This window comes from Euprymna scolopes, chromosome 31 (genome assembly GCF_053919585.1).
Source record: "Euprymna scolopes isolate OS-2025 chromosome 31, ASM5391958v1, whole genome shotgun sequence".
Taxonomy (NCBI): domain Eukaryota; kingdom Metazoa; phylum Mollusca; class Cephalopoda; order Sepiida; family Sepiolidae; genus Euprymna; species Euprymna scolopes.
The window spans coordinates 16,640,541-16,661,365 of NC_136512.1; the positions used below are offsets into that span (position 1 = coordinate 16,640,541).

The window sequence follows — 20,825 nt, forward strand, 5'->3', positions numbered from 1 at the left end:
CCTAAGATCCACTTCCTATTCTCTGTGATTGTTTTAGTTTAGAAGGATTTCTTCTTGATCTCAGCCCGAACGTCGAGAAAGAGATAAAGGGGAAAGATGGCAGACAAGCGTAAATTGATTTATGATGGTCTTCTAAATTATTTGTTTATATTGGATTTGAAAACTACCATCTTGTAGTCTGCAAGGAAGCATTTTGTGTGAAGCTTTCCATGAAAGTGGGAGGGTGGTGTCGATTAGACAGATGTGTATGTAAAAAAAAACTGATTAAAACCGAGGGAAGGATGGCTTATTGACGTAGGTGCATGAAATTAATATTTAAATTGAGAATGGGTATGAAGATGTTTGGAACTCTTTCTTAAAGATTGAATTTACTCATTGAGTAAATGATCAATTTTTATTTTTTTTTTTATTCTTTTTTTGCTTGTTTAATTTTACGAAGATCTCAAAAATCAAGGGGACCCCTTCCTGCGGCTAACACTTGATCTCTATATGAGATGCGTAGATATTTGAGTATTTCATTGAAGTACTCTTTTCCCGCCAAAAAGACGACTTAATAAAGAAGATAAAGATATTAATTTTCCTCTCATTTAGTGACCAGTTAACTATGTTATAATATATCTTTCATTTGACCAATAATTTTTGTATCAATAAATAAAAATTATATATATATATTGTTACGCATTGGAATATGCTGGGAAGGGTGGGAGAACAATGGACGTAACAATATGAGAAAATAAAACAAAAACGGATGAAATAAATAAATGTAAAGGGGATGGAATATCTCTTCTCAGGACACCAGTGAAACATACATGGCATGAACACATGAAATAAGACAAACACAAAATGAAATTTTATAGATTTTATTTAAAGACTAACATTAACTAAAGAAGGGGGGGGTGAGAAGATAAAAAGAAAGAGAAAAACAAAAAATAGACATGTAGAATAAAATAATAAAAATGAAGAAATTTTTGGGAAGTCTTGTTCTTTCTTTTTTTGTAACTAATTCGAGTCGAGCAGAAAGCATCGTTTGTATTTTATCGAGCAAAGATAACGTTCACTATATCAAGTCCAAATGTTCAGCGTGGAAGGATGAGGAAGAAAGAAAGAGAGAGAGAGAGAGAGAAAAATGGCGAAAGGGTAGCTTTACAGTTTGCTGACTTCATCCTTCATCTGCTTTTTGTATATTATGCCTCGCTTTCTTTGTTTCGCGTTTCGGCCGCAAATCTTCTTCCACGTTGATGTTGCACAAGTGTCTTTCGCTAAGATTTTCGCATCTTTCTCTCTGGTGTTTTTGTTAATAGGAGCAACCAGCATGCGTCTCACTCCATTGCTAGTCTATTCTAAAAAGGAAGAAAAACCCCAAAATCCCTTTCCTGTTCATCCAGTGCGCATGTCAGAGGAGAGGGGAGGGGTTTTATCACAGGTGCGTTTGTTGCTGCATCGGTAATGGGAAGGGCAACGATCATCGTAGTTGGGGTTGACAATCCCTTTCTGTTCATGCCTACCCATCCTCTCTCTATTTCTGTACATCCATACTCTCTCCTTCTCTCTGTATCTCATTACTCTCTCATATTCAAACCTCCCCACTGATAACGGATACAAACAAAACGATAAATACGAATGATGTGTGCTCAGCTTTTAAATATTCCACTTAAAACTTTAAAAAAAAAAAAACTGTCCTATAAGTATATACTAATATATATATATATATATATATATATATATATATATATATATATATATATGAAAATATATTTATAGCAAGTAAGCTACACAAATGTTTATGCTTCCTTCTTGAAAAAAACCCATTGGGGTAAATAAAAATTATTTTCCTCTCTTTTTGTTTTATTGCAGTCGAAGATCTCAAAAATCAAGGGGTCCCTTCCTCGTCCTAAGGTTTGATCTCTTTATGAGATGCATAGATATTTGAATATTCCATTACACTTCTATCTCTTAAATATCGAGTTAATAAAGAAGTTATGGATATTAATTTTCATCTCCTTTAGTGACCAGTTAACTTTACCATAGTATATTTTATGGTCTTTCCCGACAAAGGAGGCATTGGACTCGTTCGTTTGTTTTCACTTTCTCAATAACAACACCTTGGATTTTTTATTTTTTATTTTTTTATTTTGCACAAACATTAGTCATGGTAAAAGTAAATTTTTGCCAGAACAGATTTTTCGAGAGATCTCTGGTTGTCCCCCACCTTCCCCCCAAATTGCCCCTTAATCGTTCATCCATTTGTTCGCACTTTTCTCAATAATCACACCTTGGATTTTTTAAAAATTTTGCACAAACATTAGTCATGATAAAAGTAAATTTTTCACTTGTGGAGGGGAACTTACTGGATTCTAGGACAAGAATTCATCTAGTCTGGTAGAGTGTCCAGTTTAGTGCTATTACTGTATGCAACATCACTTAAAGAAAATGGAACAATCCTCATATAAGCCAGTGTGGGTTAGCCATACCGAGAGGATTTTATTTGGGCTTCGAATACTATTTTGAGTATTTAGTCAGGGTTTACTTGTAGAGTGAAGTATCCTCATACTAGGTTATCCTGACAAACCCTTGTACAGAGAACAATCTTAGACACCCTTGTTCAGTATCTAGTAGGCATTCAAGTTCTCTCCTGTAGGCATGTAATCTGAAATGCGTAAAGATGAAGAAGTTGTGTTTTAATGTTTCGCTTGGCTGTTTTGTTCTTTAAAAAAAGAAAAAATTATTTTTGAATTTCAGTTATTGGCGAAGACACTTCTTGCCTGCCACAAATCAAGTTCTGCGGCAGGAACACCGTTGCAATTGAATACATTCATTTCTGGACGGAATCGTCTTGAAAATGATGGCGCCAAAGCATTGGCAGAAGCTTTCAAGGTGAGTAACTGGCCTTTTCGTATTTTAAGCTTTCAAAGTAACCATAATAAATTATGTTAGATTATTTGGCGCTTATTTAGAATTCAACCATTATTTGGTGCTTATTTAGAATTCAACCATTATTTGGTGCTTATTTAGAATTCAACCATTATTTGGTGCTTATTTAGAATTCAATTTTTTAAACATTTTTCTGTATTTTTGTTTTTAAAATATTCAAAACAAAAATACAGAAAAATGTTTTAAAAAAACTTAAAGGTGTATGTCCCCGTTACAGCGAATATTAAATAGTATGTTTTTATTTAGATTAAACCTATTTGAAAAAAAATTAACTTACAGAAAAATCTTTATGATGTATGTATCTGTTATAAAATAAAGATGTCATATTTCAAAAATTACGTAAGTTGATCAAGTTCTGTTTTAACTAAGAAAACCAAATTTTGTGAGGAAGTGATCCGTTATGTTTTAATCCACTATATTTTATAAATAAGGGGTAGATAAGTCGATTCGATCTATTGAGATCGAACTCAGCCTAATAGTGGCTACAATTTCCTATTGCTAAAAATTGTAACACTTAAAAATTAATTGTAATTTTTTGTAATTGTATTTTTATCTTGTAACTGTAATTTTATCTTCTTGTAACTAATTTCTTAAAATCTTGTAATAATTTCTAATCACTAAAAATTGTAACAAAAATGATTTTCTATATAAAACTACTACTTGCTCAATTTGTGATTTTTGGAATATGAGATCTTCATTCCGTGATGGATGGATATGTACATCGTAAAGATTTTTCTGCAATTTAGTTTTTGAAAATATAAACGCTTACTGAATACCTGTCCTGGGAAGGATAATCATCTGGTTAATAAAATTAATTCACCAGAAAAAACAGTTCTGCACCACTTTTTTTGTCCCCCTTATGAAGATTTATATTGCTTTTTTTTTTTTTTTTTTAATTTTTTTTTAATACTCATGTTCACCCCTAACAAAGCATATCTCCGCTGGGAAATTTGAGACCATGCCTAGGAAAGATTAACAAGATGTTTTTTTTTTGTTTTTTTTTACACAGTGATCACCACTTATCAAGGCCTGGAAGCCACTCAGGGATAAGGGTTATTGCAAGTACATTACGTTAGTGTGGAGATCCGATGAAGTGTTTAATTAAGGGGGCGGGTCATTAGGAACTTGTTAACATTGGATTTGAAGACATCCAAGCTGTAGTCCGGTGGGGAGCAGGCAGACGGAACAGAGTTCCACAGGCGTGCAGTTCTAAGAAAGAAGCTTTGTTCATGGAATCCGCGTTTTGATTTAGGCACAGATATAGAGTGGGGGAAATTTTTCACAGTGGATTCGGCTAGACGGGTGTTTTTCGTGAAAGATTGGCGAGGGGGGACCAGAGATTGGAGTTCATTGCATTACATTTAAACTTTTGCATATCAGTACAGTCAGGGAAGCAGATAGCAGGAAGGGAATTCCAAAGTCTAGCTGTTCGAGGGAAGAAACTATTAGAGTATAAAGCTTTCTGGCATTTAGGGACCGCAACAGTGAAGGGGTGAGATTTTGTTATTAAATGAGTTTGTCGGGGATATGTATTTTGATAGGGCAGAATTACACCGTTTTCATCAGAGCACATTCCATTAAAATATTTGTAAAACAGGCATAGACATGCAACATTGCGGCGATGGGACAGGGGTTGGAACTTAATTGACAAAGTGGGATATATTAGATTGAAAATATATATTAATAAATCATATGCCTACAATTCTGTTTTTTAATTTTAATCAAAGGGCATTATTTTGATTGGTGTTTATTTAGAATTACTTTTTTTTTTTTACGTTGTCACCCCAAACAAGGCATATTGCCACTTGGATGTAGGGGGCTACTGTCAGGGGTACTATGTAGGGAGTTGGGGAGCAAGATGTTGGTTCACGTTACACTTGAACTTCTGCATATCAGTACAGTTGAGGAAGCAGAGACCCGAAAGGGAATTCCAAAGTCTAGCAGTTCTGAGGATGAAGCAACTAGAGTAGAAGGCTCTCTTACATCTAGGGATCTCTATTGTGAAGGAGTGGGATTTAGCTGCTTGTCGGGAGTATTTATGTTGAGGGGGTACAAGTGTTTGCAGTTCGTCAGAGCATTCACCGTTAAAGTATTTGTAGAACAGGCAGAGGGATGCAACATTTCGTCTATGGGACAGAGGCTGAAGTTTAGTTGACAGTTCAGGACCTATCAGATTGGCGACTCTCTTTTGAACCTTGTCTAGAAGCGAGAGACTAGTAGCAGATGCACCAGCCCAAATATGACAACAATACTCCATACATGGGCGAATGGTGACCTTATAGAGCTACAGGATACTTTTGAGCATTAGTAGCTTAGAACTTACCTACTTTGCAGCTCTCATTTAATTAAAAAAACAAAAACGTAGAAAAACCTTTATTATATTTATTTTTGAACTCCTTTGAGATGAGCTTTCATAATTTGTGAATTCATTCTTTTTTTTGTGTGTGAACTGTTTTCCTCATCTTCGTAGTTGTTGTTTCATGATGTTTTAGCCAACTCATCCTTTGGCCTTCTTCAGGTGATTAACCGGATAGGAATGCTGAGTCTTGTAACTGTATTCCCAGTAATTACTGCCTTCCATAGTTGTTGTCTCACCACGCTTTGGCCTGCTTTGGGTAGGATTCAAACAGCTATCTTCAGCTAACGCTCACCTGGAACCATAGAGAATCAATGCGTCTATCCACTGCACCATAGGTCCCCATGATGAAACAGCAACAACAACTATAAAGATGAGGATAATAGTCCACAAAAAGAATGAATGCACAAATATTTATGATGTGCGTACTCGTTGTGGAACAAAGATGTCGTTTTCCAAAATTCATATAAATTTCTTGATCAATTTACATAAATTTTGGAAAATGACATCTTTGTTCCACGACACAAACCCAAACTGAAAAAAAGTTTGAAGTTTTGAATGTTTTCATTTTTCTTTCAGGCCATAGGAACTCTTCAGCGTGTAGAAATGCCACAGAATGGTATTCAATATCCTGGTGTGTCTGCGTTGGCAGATGCTTTAGCTGCCAATACTCAGATGCGGATTCTTAATTTAAACGATAACACTTTCACAGAAGTCGGATCAAAGGCTATTGCTAAGGTAAAATGATGCTGCTCTTTCTGATTATAACCCCTACCTGAATCTCATTTTTTGTTTGTGTTCAGAATTCCCTCTATATTAAAAAAAAAAAAAATCTGTATGATGTATGCACCCGAAACGAAAATAAATTATGTAAATTAAATAGTTTTATTTTTATAAAGAAAACCATTTTTAAACGATTAATGGGAATTTGTTGGCATTACAAGATAAATCTCGAGTTTTGAATTGTTGTTTCCCCCTGTCTTTTGAGATTATTTTAAAAAAATAGCGAGTGAGACGGTTAGTTCTACAATATTTGTAAAATTTGATTTTCTTATTTAAAAATAAAACTACTTGATTAATTTAAATGGCTTTTGGAATATAATATTTTCATTTCATCATCATACAGGGGTTTTTAATTTTTGTTTCTTAATATAGATGGAATTCTGGACTAGACAGATTTTTGTATGATTCAGACAACTATTCTCGTTTTGGTATTATTGATGCATAAATCTATTATGAAACTTATTAATGAAGAGAGATAAATTGAAACTTAATTCGGAGGAAGTTTTGAAGTCATACAGCATTCAACAAAGAACTCAAAACAAATCTAAAAAAATAAAATGAAAGCATTGTTATTTTGGAATTTGAATAAGATAGGTTGACATTGAAAAGAATAATCCATTAGAATATGACAGGAAAACGTGTTCTCCCACTCGACAACTGATGACCCCAACACTGTTTTCATGGTCCTCTTCTGGTTTTTCTCTTCTGGCCATGTCATCATAGGCAGGTTCACAATTACAATAAATTATTACATATTATATATATTATTTATTATATCACAGGGCTCTACATTGCGAGTGAAACAGTTGCATTTGTGAGTGATTTTTCAAAGTGGCGACTAGAAATAATGAAACGCTTAGCTTTCAGCGATTGTATTTCTTTCACTGACAATCTTCCAAGGATCACCTACTGAGTGAAAAATATTTTTTCGACTTTTTTTTTTTAATAAAATGAACAAAGTTAAATTTTTAAAACAACAAAAGTTTAATGGAACAATATACACCTTTTTTTTAACAAAGGCGATTTAAAAAAAACATCCGAAGAAAACAGAATGTTTATACCTTCAAGTATCAACATAAAATTTTTTATGTATTTAGAATTACGCTTATTAAAAAAAAATACAGAAAAATCTTTATGATGTACATACTCATCACAGAACGAAGATGTCATATTCTAAAAATCATGTGAGTTTGGCTAGTAACTTTTCTATTTGGCTAGTAAACGAAAATATTTAGTTGTCAAAGGTCAACTAAAGATAAATTTGTCCGTAGAGCCGTGTATCATATATTATAAATTAAAACATAGAAAACATAAATTCCAACATGTTCTGTAAATATCAGTTGCACCCTGAGTTTGTGTATGATACCATCGACCTTTTACATGCTAAGGTTCACAGCTATATCTTCTGTCGAGGCCATGTTAATCTAAATCTGCTCCAAGCCACAACTTGTCTTCAGTTGTCTGAAACTGAAGACTGTCCATAACTGCCGCAAAACTCATTGCCACTCCTAAAACTGCTTGTAAACTAACTTGTTGACATATTGACTTACATTGTCTTAATCAGTAGCACACCTTTATTAACAATCCTATTTCAGCTGCCTTTTGTGTGTCTTGGTGAACAATTTCACACACTTTTGTTCTGCTGATAAACTTATTTCCCTTTTTTTTTTTTTTTTTACTTCCTAACACTTGTGGGGGGGGGCAATGTTGATAGTATCACAAGAATTTGTAAACAGAACTTTCAAACTGATGTGATATTATTGATGTTCCCTACCCTCAAGTGTTAAAAAATAAAAAAAGAGAAAAAGTGTGTGTAAGAAGAGGAAATAAATTTATCAGCAGAACAATGGATAGAAAGTTGTTCACCAAAGTACACAAACGGCAACTTGAATAGGATTATTAATCAAGGTGTGGCAAACCAAAGATTGGTTAATATATTTTAGTTTAATTTTCTTCTTTTGAAGATTGTAGCACCGGGTATGGGGCAGCCAGACCAGCTGCCAACATTGCCCTGCTTTTTATTGAAACCAACCGAGAGCTCTTTTTAGTATTCTTGTTGTTCCCTTAAGTGCAATTGTCTGGATCTCTTTTGCACTTGGTTCACCAGGAATATTAGTTAGGTAGGACTTCAGGTTCTTCTTCATAAGCCCTGTAGCACCTATAATAACTGGTATGATTGATATCTCCTTAAGATTTCAGTTTCTTTTCATATCAGACCTTGATTGAAATCGTTTATGACTGTTGGAAACTGTTTGCGGACAATTTTGGGTTTGTGACTGTAGATCAGAGTATCTGAAGATACTGGCTTCCTCACCAAAAATGCATCAAACATTGATGTGACTTTCCTTTTCCTTTGCAAAACTCAGTCATGTTCTGCAAAGCCAAAAACAAAAATTTCCCATTACAAAACAATCAAACTAAACACCATGAATAAATATTTGAAAATATATAAAGAAATTTAAGTACAAAATCTTTTTACCAAAATGACTGGATTTGGCATTAAGTAACTCAAAAAGGGTTGATATGCCATAAAATAAAACAACCTTTGGCTTTCTTCAAGCAAAGTCCTCCCCGATGTCAGCTTGTCAGACTAAAATCTAACATCATTAAAAAAAACGTATCCAATACAGAATAGTACCAAAATAGTTTTCTTATTTACTATTAAAATTTATTGAAATTAAAAAAACTATTTTGAGAATATTTTATATTGGATATGTTTTTTATTTTTGAGTGACAAGCCTACAGCAAGTGTCAAGATTTTACTTGAAGAAGGTTTAACCTTTCTCATACAGACATTAACTATTAAAACGTTAACAGTGAACTGATAACAGCATTGTTTGTGTTTTTTAAAATTAATAATAGAAAAAATGCATTAAAACCAAGGATAGCACTTTTATGCATTCTTCTTGTGTGCTAATAATAACCAGGCAGAAACTGATAAAAAATATAAAGTTTTTGAATTTTTTAGATGAGGATTTATTATTTGGGTTATTCATGATATCAGATAAAGAGTTTTGTTTGAAATTTTGTGTGGTTTGCTGAGTTAGAAAGAAAAATTCCTGAGTTCAACGAGATACAACTGAAGAAGGTTGAAGGTAGGTTACATTGGCCGAAACGTCAAGATGTGAATTCAAATATGAACATATATATAGGTTGACAAATCTTTGAATTTGATCGATTGGTTATTGCGACAGCAACAACAACGGCACACATTAGGTCCAAGCATGACTAAGCAACTGGTAACGGTACATAACATTCATTCGTACTGAAACGACTGGCTTTTTCTGGCATCGTAACCCCCTAACAAATAGACAAGAATAATTCTGTCATTTAAGATGGAGATTTAACCTCTGACCTTCAGTTGCATCTTTTTGAACTTGGGAAGCTAATGGTCAAATTTGGAAATATTTATGACTTTTTTTTTTTTTCCAAAGTTTGTTCAGGTTAGAGATGGGGTATCCTACTGGATGCCAATCATTCACCTGCTATCTTATATGTTCCAACTGAGGAGATCTTTTTAAGAGTCTGACTGTCCATTCAAGTGCAATTGTTTGAATATCTCTTGCACTTGGTTCACTGAGTGTATTTGTCAGGTAGTTTTTGAAATTCTTTTTCATGAGTCCAGTTGTTTCTATAATTACTGGGAATGATGGAGATCTTCCTAAGATTCCAGTTTCTTTTTCATGTCGTACATAAAATCATGGCGACTTATGGAACCCTCAAATGGAACCTATTAGTTAATCCACGATAATACATTGTTCTCGTTCCATCAGCCATGACCAAGTAGAATTGTCAATTTTCTGGTATGCTACATGTCGATTTTCAGCACTTGTCTAGAAGCCCCCCCCCCAACTCCCAATAGAAAACAAAGAAAAATATGTATAATACTGTACAAAAAACCTTAATGCCAGATTATATGTTATGATTGTTAGATTAACTGTAAATGAACTGCGACTACTAAACCTTTCTTTCTTTTTTTTTTTTAAATTGGGAAATTAGGCTCTCCCCCAACTGAAAAATTTGGAAGAAATCAACTTTGGGGATTGTTTAATGAGAGATGAAGGAGCCGAAGCATTTGCTAAAAGTCTCAAGTCAAACACCAGCTTGAAGGTGAGTGAGAAAATTTAACATTAAAAAAAAAAAAAATGGCGTCGATTCCAAAGAAACTTGAAAATTTTATTAAGAAATTATGATTTTGTCTTTAATTATCATTATTAAAAAAAACTTATAGTTTTTCATCATTGCATAATAAAGATCAATATGTATTTATTTGTAAATAATTAAATGTACTTTTCTCCCATCATATAAGCAGCATTGCCCAGTCAAAACATACTGCTGGGCGGAGGGTTTAGTCACATACTATTTAATATACATCGAATATCCTAAGTCGTTATGAAAACTGATCACGTGTTGGATTTAGGGAGCCATAAAACACATCCATATGATCTACAGAAATCAAACACGAAGTAACTCTCATAGTTTAAAGGGGAAATAACTCATAGTTTAAATAAATAAACTTCCAGTTTAAACCCAACTGCTATTAATAAGTGAAAATAGATAAAATTAAATATAAATTAAATTAAATCAACATATATTTCTAAATAGAACAATTAAAAGGATTCTATTACAATAAACAATAACATGGAACTAATTATTAAAATATATTTTGATAATGTAATATGCAAATGAGGTTACTCATTAAGTATATATTTCTTTTGAATAAATAGTATTACAATAGAAATCATGCTAGAGTAAAAGTATATATAAGTCCATTCTCAGTATGAAAATTAATTTGTGAAACCGCGTCTGTTTTGTTGATATTAAATCGTGAATAAACAGATAGGAATGTGACTTTATTATAGTAGATTATGATTAGATAAGAAATAATTATATTTGATGATTTCTAAAGAAGCATTTTCATCCAATTTATTTCTTCATATTTGTGCCTTACCACATTATTTCTGTATGAATAGATTTGTAGTCAGTCATAAATCTGTAACAAATATTTAATTTCTTTTTCTTTTTTTTTTCTTTGTGTTCTTATTTTGACAGCGAGTTGTACTCACTGGGAATGAAATTAGTGTTATAGGTGCCAACGCTATTGTCACATCAATGGATAACAAAAAGAATCTGGAATTTATTGATTTGAATGGTAGGTGAACCGATTTTGACCTGCTTCTATGAGTCACTTTCTTCTCTCACCTTCCTTGTCACGACTGAATTTTCACTTTTTGTTTTCTTTCTCTTATTTGTGGTATTTGGGATAAGTTGTGGATCTTAGCGTTTTAATGTTGTGCTTTTCTGCTTAAGAATGGTCTTCGATACATGTGTTGGGAAAATATATTGACTTTAGGATCAGAAATCCTATGTTTGATCTTTTGTCTTACTCTACTACTCCCAGCTGACTACTCATCTTACTTCCAGGTATTTATCCTACTATCTTTGCGCACATTGATGAATTTTGGGGGTTGTTTTACAATCCACAGAGATACAAAAAAGTTAAAAAAAATAAATAAATATATATATATATATATATATATATATATATATATTTATTTATTTATTTATTTTTTTAACTTTTTTGTACCTCTGTATATATATATATATATATATATATATATATATATATATATATATATATATATATATATATAAAAATTATCTTATTTTTCTTTTATTAATATTATTGCAATTTTTTCCCTTGTACATATTTGTGAATTATTCCATGGATTTCGGCCTTTGGATTATTTTGGACCATCTTCCAATTATGGGATTTCCTTGGATTTTACTTGTACAAATGGAAATTCAATTAACTTTCTTGAAGTTATATTTTTGGATTTTACCGTCATTAGATTATTTATCTTCCACCAGACTATCCGTTCATGTGTAATCACCTTTTTCTTCACCATATTCCCTCTGCTTCAGTTTTTTGTTATCAAGTAAGATCTTTGACTTACTTGTTGTTTCATCAAATACTTTTGTATACAAAATCCGATCTCGCATTTTGCTAATTCCTACCCTCTGATGAGAAGGATAGTATTTCTTCGAAACTCCGCGGATTAAGGACTATCCACTTATCAAGTGTTTCCTTTTCAGATTAAATGTGTTTTTAACTCTTTTTCAAAGTGTTTTTAACATGTTTTATTAACTGTTGCGCTCGTATATATATATATATATATATATATATATAACAAATAAATGTTATGAAAGACAAGATAAGTTACTTTTTTTACTTAACTGGATAAGTTTTTAATGTTTTTATTTACTGTAACCTGTTTATTTGGTTTGAAAAACTTGTCATGTTAAGAGGTACATACGGACAAGAAAAAATGGACGCAATGTCTCTTTACATCTTTGAAGTTTTGATAATCACTTAAAAATAAGAAATAAAATGGTCGTAGAAACCCCACCTAACAAATGTTACGGTAACATTTATTGGGTGGGTTTCTACCACCATTTTGTTTTATTTTTTATGGCTTATTGCTTATGCAATGATTGCACGTGACACAGGTTCACACGAAGACAAAGGAGAGTGATTGCCAACCCAGTCAACCACAGTGTTATACACTTTCTGTTTATTCATAAGATGTTAATGTACTTTGCTGGAAGCATTGTTTAATGTGTATATAAAATAAATTTAAGTATATAAGAGGCAATACAATGCAGAGATGTAACGAAGCAAATTCAAATATAATGGTGGAATTAAAATGAATGACTCGTCTTGAGGAGGCTCCATGTTTTGACAAGCTTCTAGGTCTGAGCTTTATTCCTGATCTGAAATGGAACATGTACATCAAATCCATTGTCAAAGTCGCTGGAAAAATGGTTGGATCATTCTACTGCTCGAGTAGATATCTCACTGTTGATGTAATTCTCTACCTGTATGAGAGCCAAGTACGTCCAAGGATGGAGTACTGTTGCCACATCTGGCCGGGATCTGCTAGAAGCATCTTATCCTGCCTTGACAGTTCAAAATAGACTTCGTAGTCTAGTGGGGGATGCTCTTTTCTTTTCCTTGCAACCTCTTTCCCACAGAAGAGATGCAAGCCTGTCTCTACTTTATCGTTATTTTCATGGCAAGTGCTTGTCTGAGCTCCAATCTATGGTTCCCCCACGCCAAACTTTCACAAAAAACGCTTGTCTAGTTCAAACCACTATTAATAATTTCCCCCATTCTTTATCAATGCCTAAACCTAAACATAGATTCCATGAAAAAAGCTTCTTTTTGAGAACTGCACACCTGTGGAACTCTCTTCCATTTCCCTGCTTTCCAGCTACCTACAATTTGGTCTTCAAGTCCAATGTAAACAAGTTCTTGATGAGTCGTCTCCCCTTAAGTAATCCAATTTATCAAATTTCCACTACTAACAATTACTAATATATTGTCTCATTGATTACTGTACACTCATTAACCTTTATCATTGAGAGGCGCCCGGGCCTTGATAAGTGGTGACTCTTTTATAAAAAAAAAAAAAAGAAAGCTATGTAGTTTCACTTTTACTAATCCAGTATATGCATATATGTGTTGGTGTGTGTGTGTATATATATATATTAAATATATGTATATATATTAAATATTGTGTTCTTGCATCAGGTGGAGTCTCTCCGTGTTGCAATATTTCGGTAAATACTTCCCTTCATCAAATGTGTGTTCAACTTTCAGATGTTCATATTGAGTCTATTATAAACATAGCTAATTTTGCAGAAAAACATAATTTTGTGTTGCTATAAAAAAATAGCAAAGTGTAACAAGCCATGTAAAAAAAGGTAGAAGATATTTACATTATATACAATGTTTGTTCAAAACCAGTTTGATTATGAATACGGTAGCATCGTCACAACTTTACTGGCACACTGTTCTACAGAGTGAAAACATTTACAGAGAATGTTGCCTACTTTTGGTTTGATGAAAATGATGTTACATTTTCTTTGCTATCGATAAAAAGTGTAAAGTTGTTGACCATAGTCAAGGGCGACGCAAAGACTCCCATTAACTAAAAAAAAATGCCATCAGTTATGGCACCTTATTTCCAAATTCTTGACTATAAAGAGAAATACTCTTAAAAATACAAATTGTAATTGTTTAAATGTATCTGTGTGCCAAATTTCATGATCAACCTTTCACTGTAGACGTTCCTAAACTGGCAGAAAGGTTTCTTTATTAGCTTCTTCCTTCTAACTGCTTGTTTTTCAAATTCGCTCTCTGTTTCCCCAACTGTTGAATGTAATGTGAACGAATATACTGTTGCACAACTCCCCACCTAGGGTGTTCCTAATTCACAATAGCCCCAATGACGATGTGCCCTGTTTGGGATGAATAGAACTTGTTAATCTGTAGTGTCTAGTTGGACAGACACACGTGTGGGCACTTCCCTCATATTGTATGCTCGAATGTACAAGTTGATGGATTTTTCTTTTTCTTCCAGAAAACCAAATCGGAGAAGAAGGGATCGAACTAATTCGAGGTATCATGGATGCCATGAACAAGTTAGATGCCCTCGGATCATTAAGGTACGTCGGATTATTTTTAACATCTTTTGGGTGTGAGAGTGCATGCAGATAAATTTATTATTTGGTTATAGTCAAGATTGTCTGCTGCTTTTTTTTTTTTTTTTTCTTTTTTTGTTTTTTTTCCGGTTGTGCTCCACAAATGGGATGACAGTGACAAGCAAGATATGGTCCCTTCTTATTAAAGATTATGTTCTTCTCAGAAAATGTGACCCCCTCCCCACCCCACGCACACACACACATATATACATACACTTTCCCATTTTAAGAATGGCTTTCTTGTTTCACCATGTCTAATTATCCTGTCAAATGGACAGCAGGAACCAGAAAAAGAGCAGACAATCTCAACATGTTACGAGCAGGAAGAAGAAACCAGTATTCGGGTGTGGGTTCCTGTGCAGAATCTCAATGATTTGATGCCTCCATTCAATCTCGAAAGACAAAGGATACCCCCTGTAGGGGCAGCTGCGTATGTAATTGTGCGGCAATGGTTGTACAATCTCCAACCACACCTCTCCTGAATCGACACTGTTTGAGTCTAGTGGCAAGAAGAAGTCCAGGACGATTGGAAACAATGCCGAGATAAGCGGAGAGCACATACAGCACCTGGAAGTTCCAAATGGTCACCCATTTAGTACTGATCAGGTTCAACATTGCTTAACTTTGGTGATCTGTCAGGAACCGGTGTGTTAATGTGATTATGCTGTACTATGACTCTTTGACAAATTGACAGTTTTTCCCTACGTTGCTCATGGCACATGAATAATAAAAAAAAACGTTACAGCCTTTATGATACGTTGTCTGGTTCAAGATCAGTTATCTTTACAAAGTATGTAAGTGAGGCACACGGATGGCAAAAATGACAAAACACATGAACAACCATGGATTTATACATGAGAATACTTTTATTGATTCAATCTCTCAAAATTTATTGGCCCTGTCGGTGGGGCATTAGAATACGCCGACTGCCCCCCCCCCCCTGCAGAGGGTAAAAGTCCCTCAATGGGGCTACCTATTGGCCATGGGTGGTAACCCGTGATGCCTAGGAAAAGGATCCTGGTGGCTGAGCAACTGATGCCTAAGGAAAATAAAGGTATCGCTTGCAACACTCCACTTTGGCCTTGTACTAGACGGGCGGTCGGAGAGGCCCGATCTGATCAATCGGTTAGTCATGTCAAGCCCTAACACTTACACTGAAAATGTCAATTATATAACATTTAAAAAAAAAAATAAAATAAATAAACAAATTTAATCTAAAGATAATACAACATCTTATTACTACAAACATAGATAAACCAGATAAGTGTTAGAAGGCGATGGCAAGGGTCAATCAGTTGATGAGACAAAACCAACTGCTCCCTAACTAATGTTTCTATCAAACTGGGAAAGAAGAAACTAAAGGAGGAAACAGGAAATGATGGAACAAACTTAATCAATTGAGTATATCTTTTTTGTATCCCTGGGATGAAAGGGCGAATGGGTTTCCCCCCTAACATCTCCCAGTTTCGGGCTCCGAGGAGGGCGGGAAGCAAACAAGATGAAAATCTAAAACTTCCATGGATATAATAAACCCAAACAAAAAACCCAGAAACCAAAAAAATAAAACAAAAGCGAAAAGAACCCACTCTGACGTAACCAGCTCAGACAGTGAACAAGAATATAACTATGAAATAATTGACAAAGAAAAATACCCAAGATTCATAGTAATCAAAATCTGAGAAGGAAAAAAGATCAGCGATCTGTCTCCATTCTTAATTGAAAAAAATTCTGTCTCAAAACAGCAACCCAAAAACAGCAAAAAACATGAAAAATGGCAAACTACTTGTCACAGTAAACAACTATAAAGACGCAAGAAACATCTTGGAGATGGAAAAATTCCATATCTATAAATGCAAAAGTTTTGCCCATGAAAGATTAAACACATTAAAAGGTGTCATAAAAAGCCATGAATTAACCTTAGCTACAGCAGAAGAAATAGAAAATGCCCTAAGAAAACAGGGAGTAATCGATCATGTTGGAATAAACATAAAAAAGAATGGTCAAACCATACCTACAAAAACCTACATACTAACATTCAATACACCAAAAATTCCCAAAGAAATAAAAATCGGATATACAATAGAAAAAGTAGAACAATATATACCAGCCCCTCTGAGATGTTTCAAGTGTCATAAATATGGACATAACAGAGAAACATGCAAAGGACAGAAAATATGTGGAAAATGTGGTTTAAAAGAACCTAACCATACACTGAAAGTGAATGCCCAAACCAAACAAAATGCCAAAATTACTAAGAAAAACACCCAGCATACTCTAAAATATGCAAAATCTTCAAAAAAGAAAAAGAAATAGCTGAAATAAAATACAAACAAAACGTATCCTATCCTGAAGCAAGGAAAATAGCAAGCTCTCCAGAAAAAAATAAACACTTACGCAGACATCACAAAATTTCAAACCAAACCCACTACCAAGACCTACTTGAACTCATCTCCGAACTCAAAAATCTAATTGAAACTTTAAAAACTAACCAAAACGAAAACAAGAAACAAATACCAGTATCTTCTAAAACTCAGTCAAATGATCTAAAACAAGTCCCAAAGAACAAAAAAGAACCCGAACAGCAAAAACCACAAATGAACCGTGAAAGATCCAAATCACGAACAAGGACAAAAGCAGAAGATCACAATATCTGGAAAGATAGAAACAGAATGGGAAAACAGAAATCCTCTTTCCAAAAACCAAAATATACAAAAAAACAGAAATAATATTAATTGAAAACGAAAATAAATTTGAATTGATTGAAATCAAGAGTCACAGAAATAAATCTAGCTCCAAAAACAGAACTGACCAAGAGGAGAAAATAGAGACTGAGAAACCAAGCAGTTCAAGTAAACACAAAACAAAAACCACTCAAAACACAACAAATCAATAGAATACTAGATATAAAAAACTAAACAGTTAAAAAAACAAAACAAAAAAAAAAAAAACAAATTTATGCAAATGAATAAAAACATCATACAGTGGAATTGCAGAGACATAAAACCAAACTACGAAGAAATCAAACATATAATAGCACAATATGACCCCAGCATAATTGGCCTACAGGAAACTCTTCTAAAAGAAACGGACACCATCAACTTCAAAGGATACCACATTTACAACCAAACAAATAGATCACTAACAGATAACCGACCGATAGGTGGCACCTCAATTATAATAAAAAAAAACAGATACCGCATATAAAATTACAACTCCAAACAAACCTTCAAACAATAGCAGTTAAAGCTACACTCCAGCGACCAACAACTATTTGTTCAATCTACATTCCACCTAAACATAACCTAAATAAAACCGAAATTGAAGATCTGATAACACAACTCCCCACACCTTTTATATTAATGGTGGACTTCAACGCCCATAACAAAATGTGGGGATGTGAGAATATTAACCAAACTGGGAAAATTATTGAATCATTACTGGAATCACTCGAAATAGCTATATTTAACGACAAAACACACATACCTTCACCCAGGCACAGAAACGACATCAGCTATTGACCTAACACTATGCTCCCCCACAATATTTATAGACTTCCAATGAGAGGTACATAACGACCAGTGCAGCAGCAATCACTTCCCAATTTTTCTCAAAACCCAAGAACCTGCAACAGAAGAAACAAAACCAAAATGGCAAATCTATGAAACTAACTGGACTGAATTTAGCAAACTTTGTACAAACTTAATTAACCAAGAAATAATTAACAAACCAGATCCTATATTAGCTTTCACCAATACACTAAACGAAATAGCAATCAAGGTAATCCCAAAATATTCCACTAAACCACACCTAAAATTAACATCATGGTTCACAACAGAATGTAAAGAAGCAATAACCAACAGGAAAAAAATGCTAAAACACTTCAAACAACATCCTACAAAACCCAACCTCCAAAAATACCTACAAGCACGAGCAAAAGCACGCTGTATTATAAAAAAAAGCAAAAAAGAAACCTGGCAAAACTATATTTCCAAATTGAACAACACGCCATCAAAAAAAAAAACATGGGAAATAATAAGAAAAATAACTGGAAAAAAACTTGGAACACCAATAAATAATATAAGTACACCAAATGGTAGACAAACTATAGACAAAAAAGAAGTAGCAAACATAATCGCAAATGAATTCAGTCGAAACTCATCATCCAACCACTCCTCCCCCAAATTCCAAAAATACAAAAACAACGCAGAAAAAGGAAAACTCAACTTCACATCCAATAACAAAGAATACTATAACATCTTTTTCACTATAACAGAACTAAAAAATGCAATTTATAAAAGTAAAGATACAGCTACCGGTCCAGATGACATCCACTATCAATTTCTAAAACACATGCCGGACACATCTCTTAACATTCTCTTAGAGATAATTTACAACATATGATGGACTAACAATTTCCCAAAACACTGGCTCGAATCCAATATCATCCCAATTCCTAAAACAGAAAAAGATCACTCCAACCCTATCAATTATCGTCCCATCGCCCTAACAAGCTGTATATGCAAAACAACAGAAAGGTCAATACAAGACTAATGTGGCATTTAGAAAAATATAACCTCATCTCTATGCACCAAAGAGGAATTAGACAAAATCAAGGTACTAACAACCAACTTATTCAACTAGAAACATATATTTGTAACGGTCTAATAAACCATCACGTGGTCTCAATCTTTTTTGATATCGAAAAAGCGTATGACACCACGTGGCGGTACGGAATCTTGAAAGATATTCATAATATGGGAATCAGAGGAAACCTAGCAAAATTTATCCAAGAATTCCTATCCCACAGAACATTTAAGGTATGCTTAGGAAATACAACATCAGAACAATACACACAAGAAACAAGGATACCACAGAGTAGTGTACTATCTGCCACCCTTTTTCTAATTAAAATCAACGGTATAATCAGAAAATGTTAACATGGGATTCGAAAAAACACTATTTGTTGATGACTTTTCAATAACTTGCTCATCACCAAATATGCCAACTATCGAAAGACAAATGCAACATTGCCTTAACAAAATAGATCTTTGGGTTAACCAAAATGGATTCCAAATGTCCAAAAGCAAAACCACATGTATCCACTTTTGTAAGAAACGAAAATACCACCTTGACCCACAGCTCAAACTAGATGGGCAACTAGTACCAGTAGTACAACATACCAAATTTCTAGGGATCATTTTTGATAATAAACTAAACTTCAAGGAACACATTAACAAATTAAAACAAAAAATGCTTAAAAGCAATAAATATCTTTAAAAATAGTATCAAAAATAGACTGGGGAGCAGATCAAGCTACAATGCTCAAAATATACCGCTCACATATCAGATCCAAACTGGATTATGGTTGTGCCATATACAGCTCTACTTACAAATCCTACAAAAACAAACTACTAACAATACAGAATCAAAGTTTAAGACTTATCCTGGGAGCCTATCGAACTTCACCAATGGAAAGCCTGCATGTAGAAGCCCAAGAACTACCCCTGCATTTAAGATGGGAAAAACTAGCGTTACAATACGCAACAAAACTACAAAGCAACCCCAAAAACCCAACATACAAAACTACCTTCAACCCACAATGTACAAACTTTTATTCAGGGAAACCAAAAAGTACACCCTCCTTTGGACACAGAATTAAAGAAATAATACATCAAATCAATGAAAACCCCGACAATTACTCAAAAAATAAACGACAGACCCCCATGGACATTACACAAACCAAAAACCGACCTAACACTTACTGCTTACAAGAAAAACATTACTAATAATATAACAGACAGAAGAAACTTCAGAGAACTAAGAGAAAAATACTCAGAATACATAGAAATATACACAGATGGGTCTAAAACTATAAACGGAACAAGTGCAGCATGCACAGATGGACAAAATTAATATCAAATACGACTGCCCAACTCGGCTTCAATATATACAGCCGAGCTGCAGGCCATCAAAATAGCTCTCAAACACATCAAAGACATCAACGAACAAAAATTCATAATATATACAGACTCCCTATCCTGTATCATGGCCCTTGAAGAAAAATCTAAACGCCCTTTTATCACAGAAATTATACAAGAATACAACGAAATAACCGAAAAAAAACAATAAAAGAATTAAAATTAAATAAAAGAAATAGCCTGGATATCAAGCCATGTCGGCATTCCAGGAAATGAAAAGGCAGACAAAC

General features: G+C 33.8%; 1 protein-coding gene across 1 annotated transcript in view; it reads left to right on the forward strand.

Moving 5' to 3' along the window:
• The window catches only part of LOC145255657 (ran GTPase-activating protein 1-like), a 91,368-nt gene that overhangs the window by 25,621 nt on the left and 44,922 nt on the right, over positions 1-20,825 (forward strand). Inside the window, exons 5-9 of the mRNA XM_080114211.1 lie at positions 2,740-2,874; positions 5,867-6,025; positions 10,070-10,180; positions 11,123-11,222; positions 14,497-14,581. Coding sequence (XP_079970337.1) covers positions 2,740-2,874; positions 5,867-6,025; positions 10,070-10,180; positions 11,123-11,222; positions 14,497-14,581 — 590 coding nt within the window. The remainder of the gene's footprint in view (positions 1-2,739; positions 2,875-5,866; positions 6,026-10,069; positions 10,181-11,122; positions 11,223-14,496; positions 14,582-20,825) is intronic.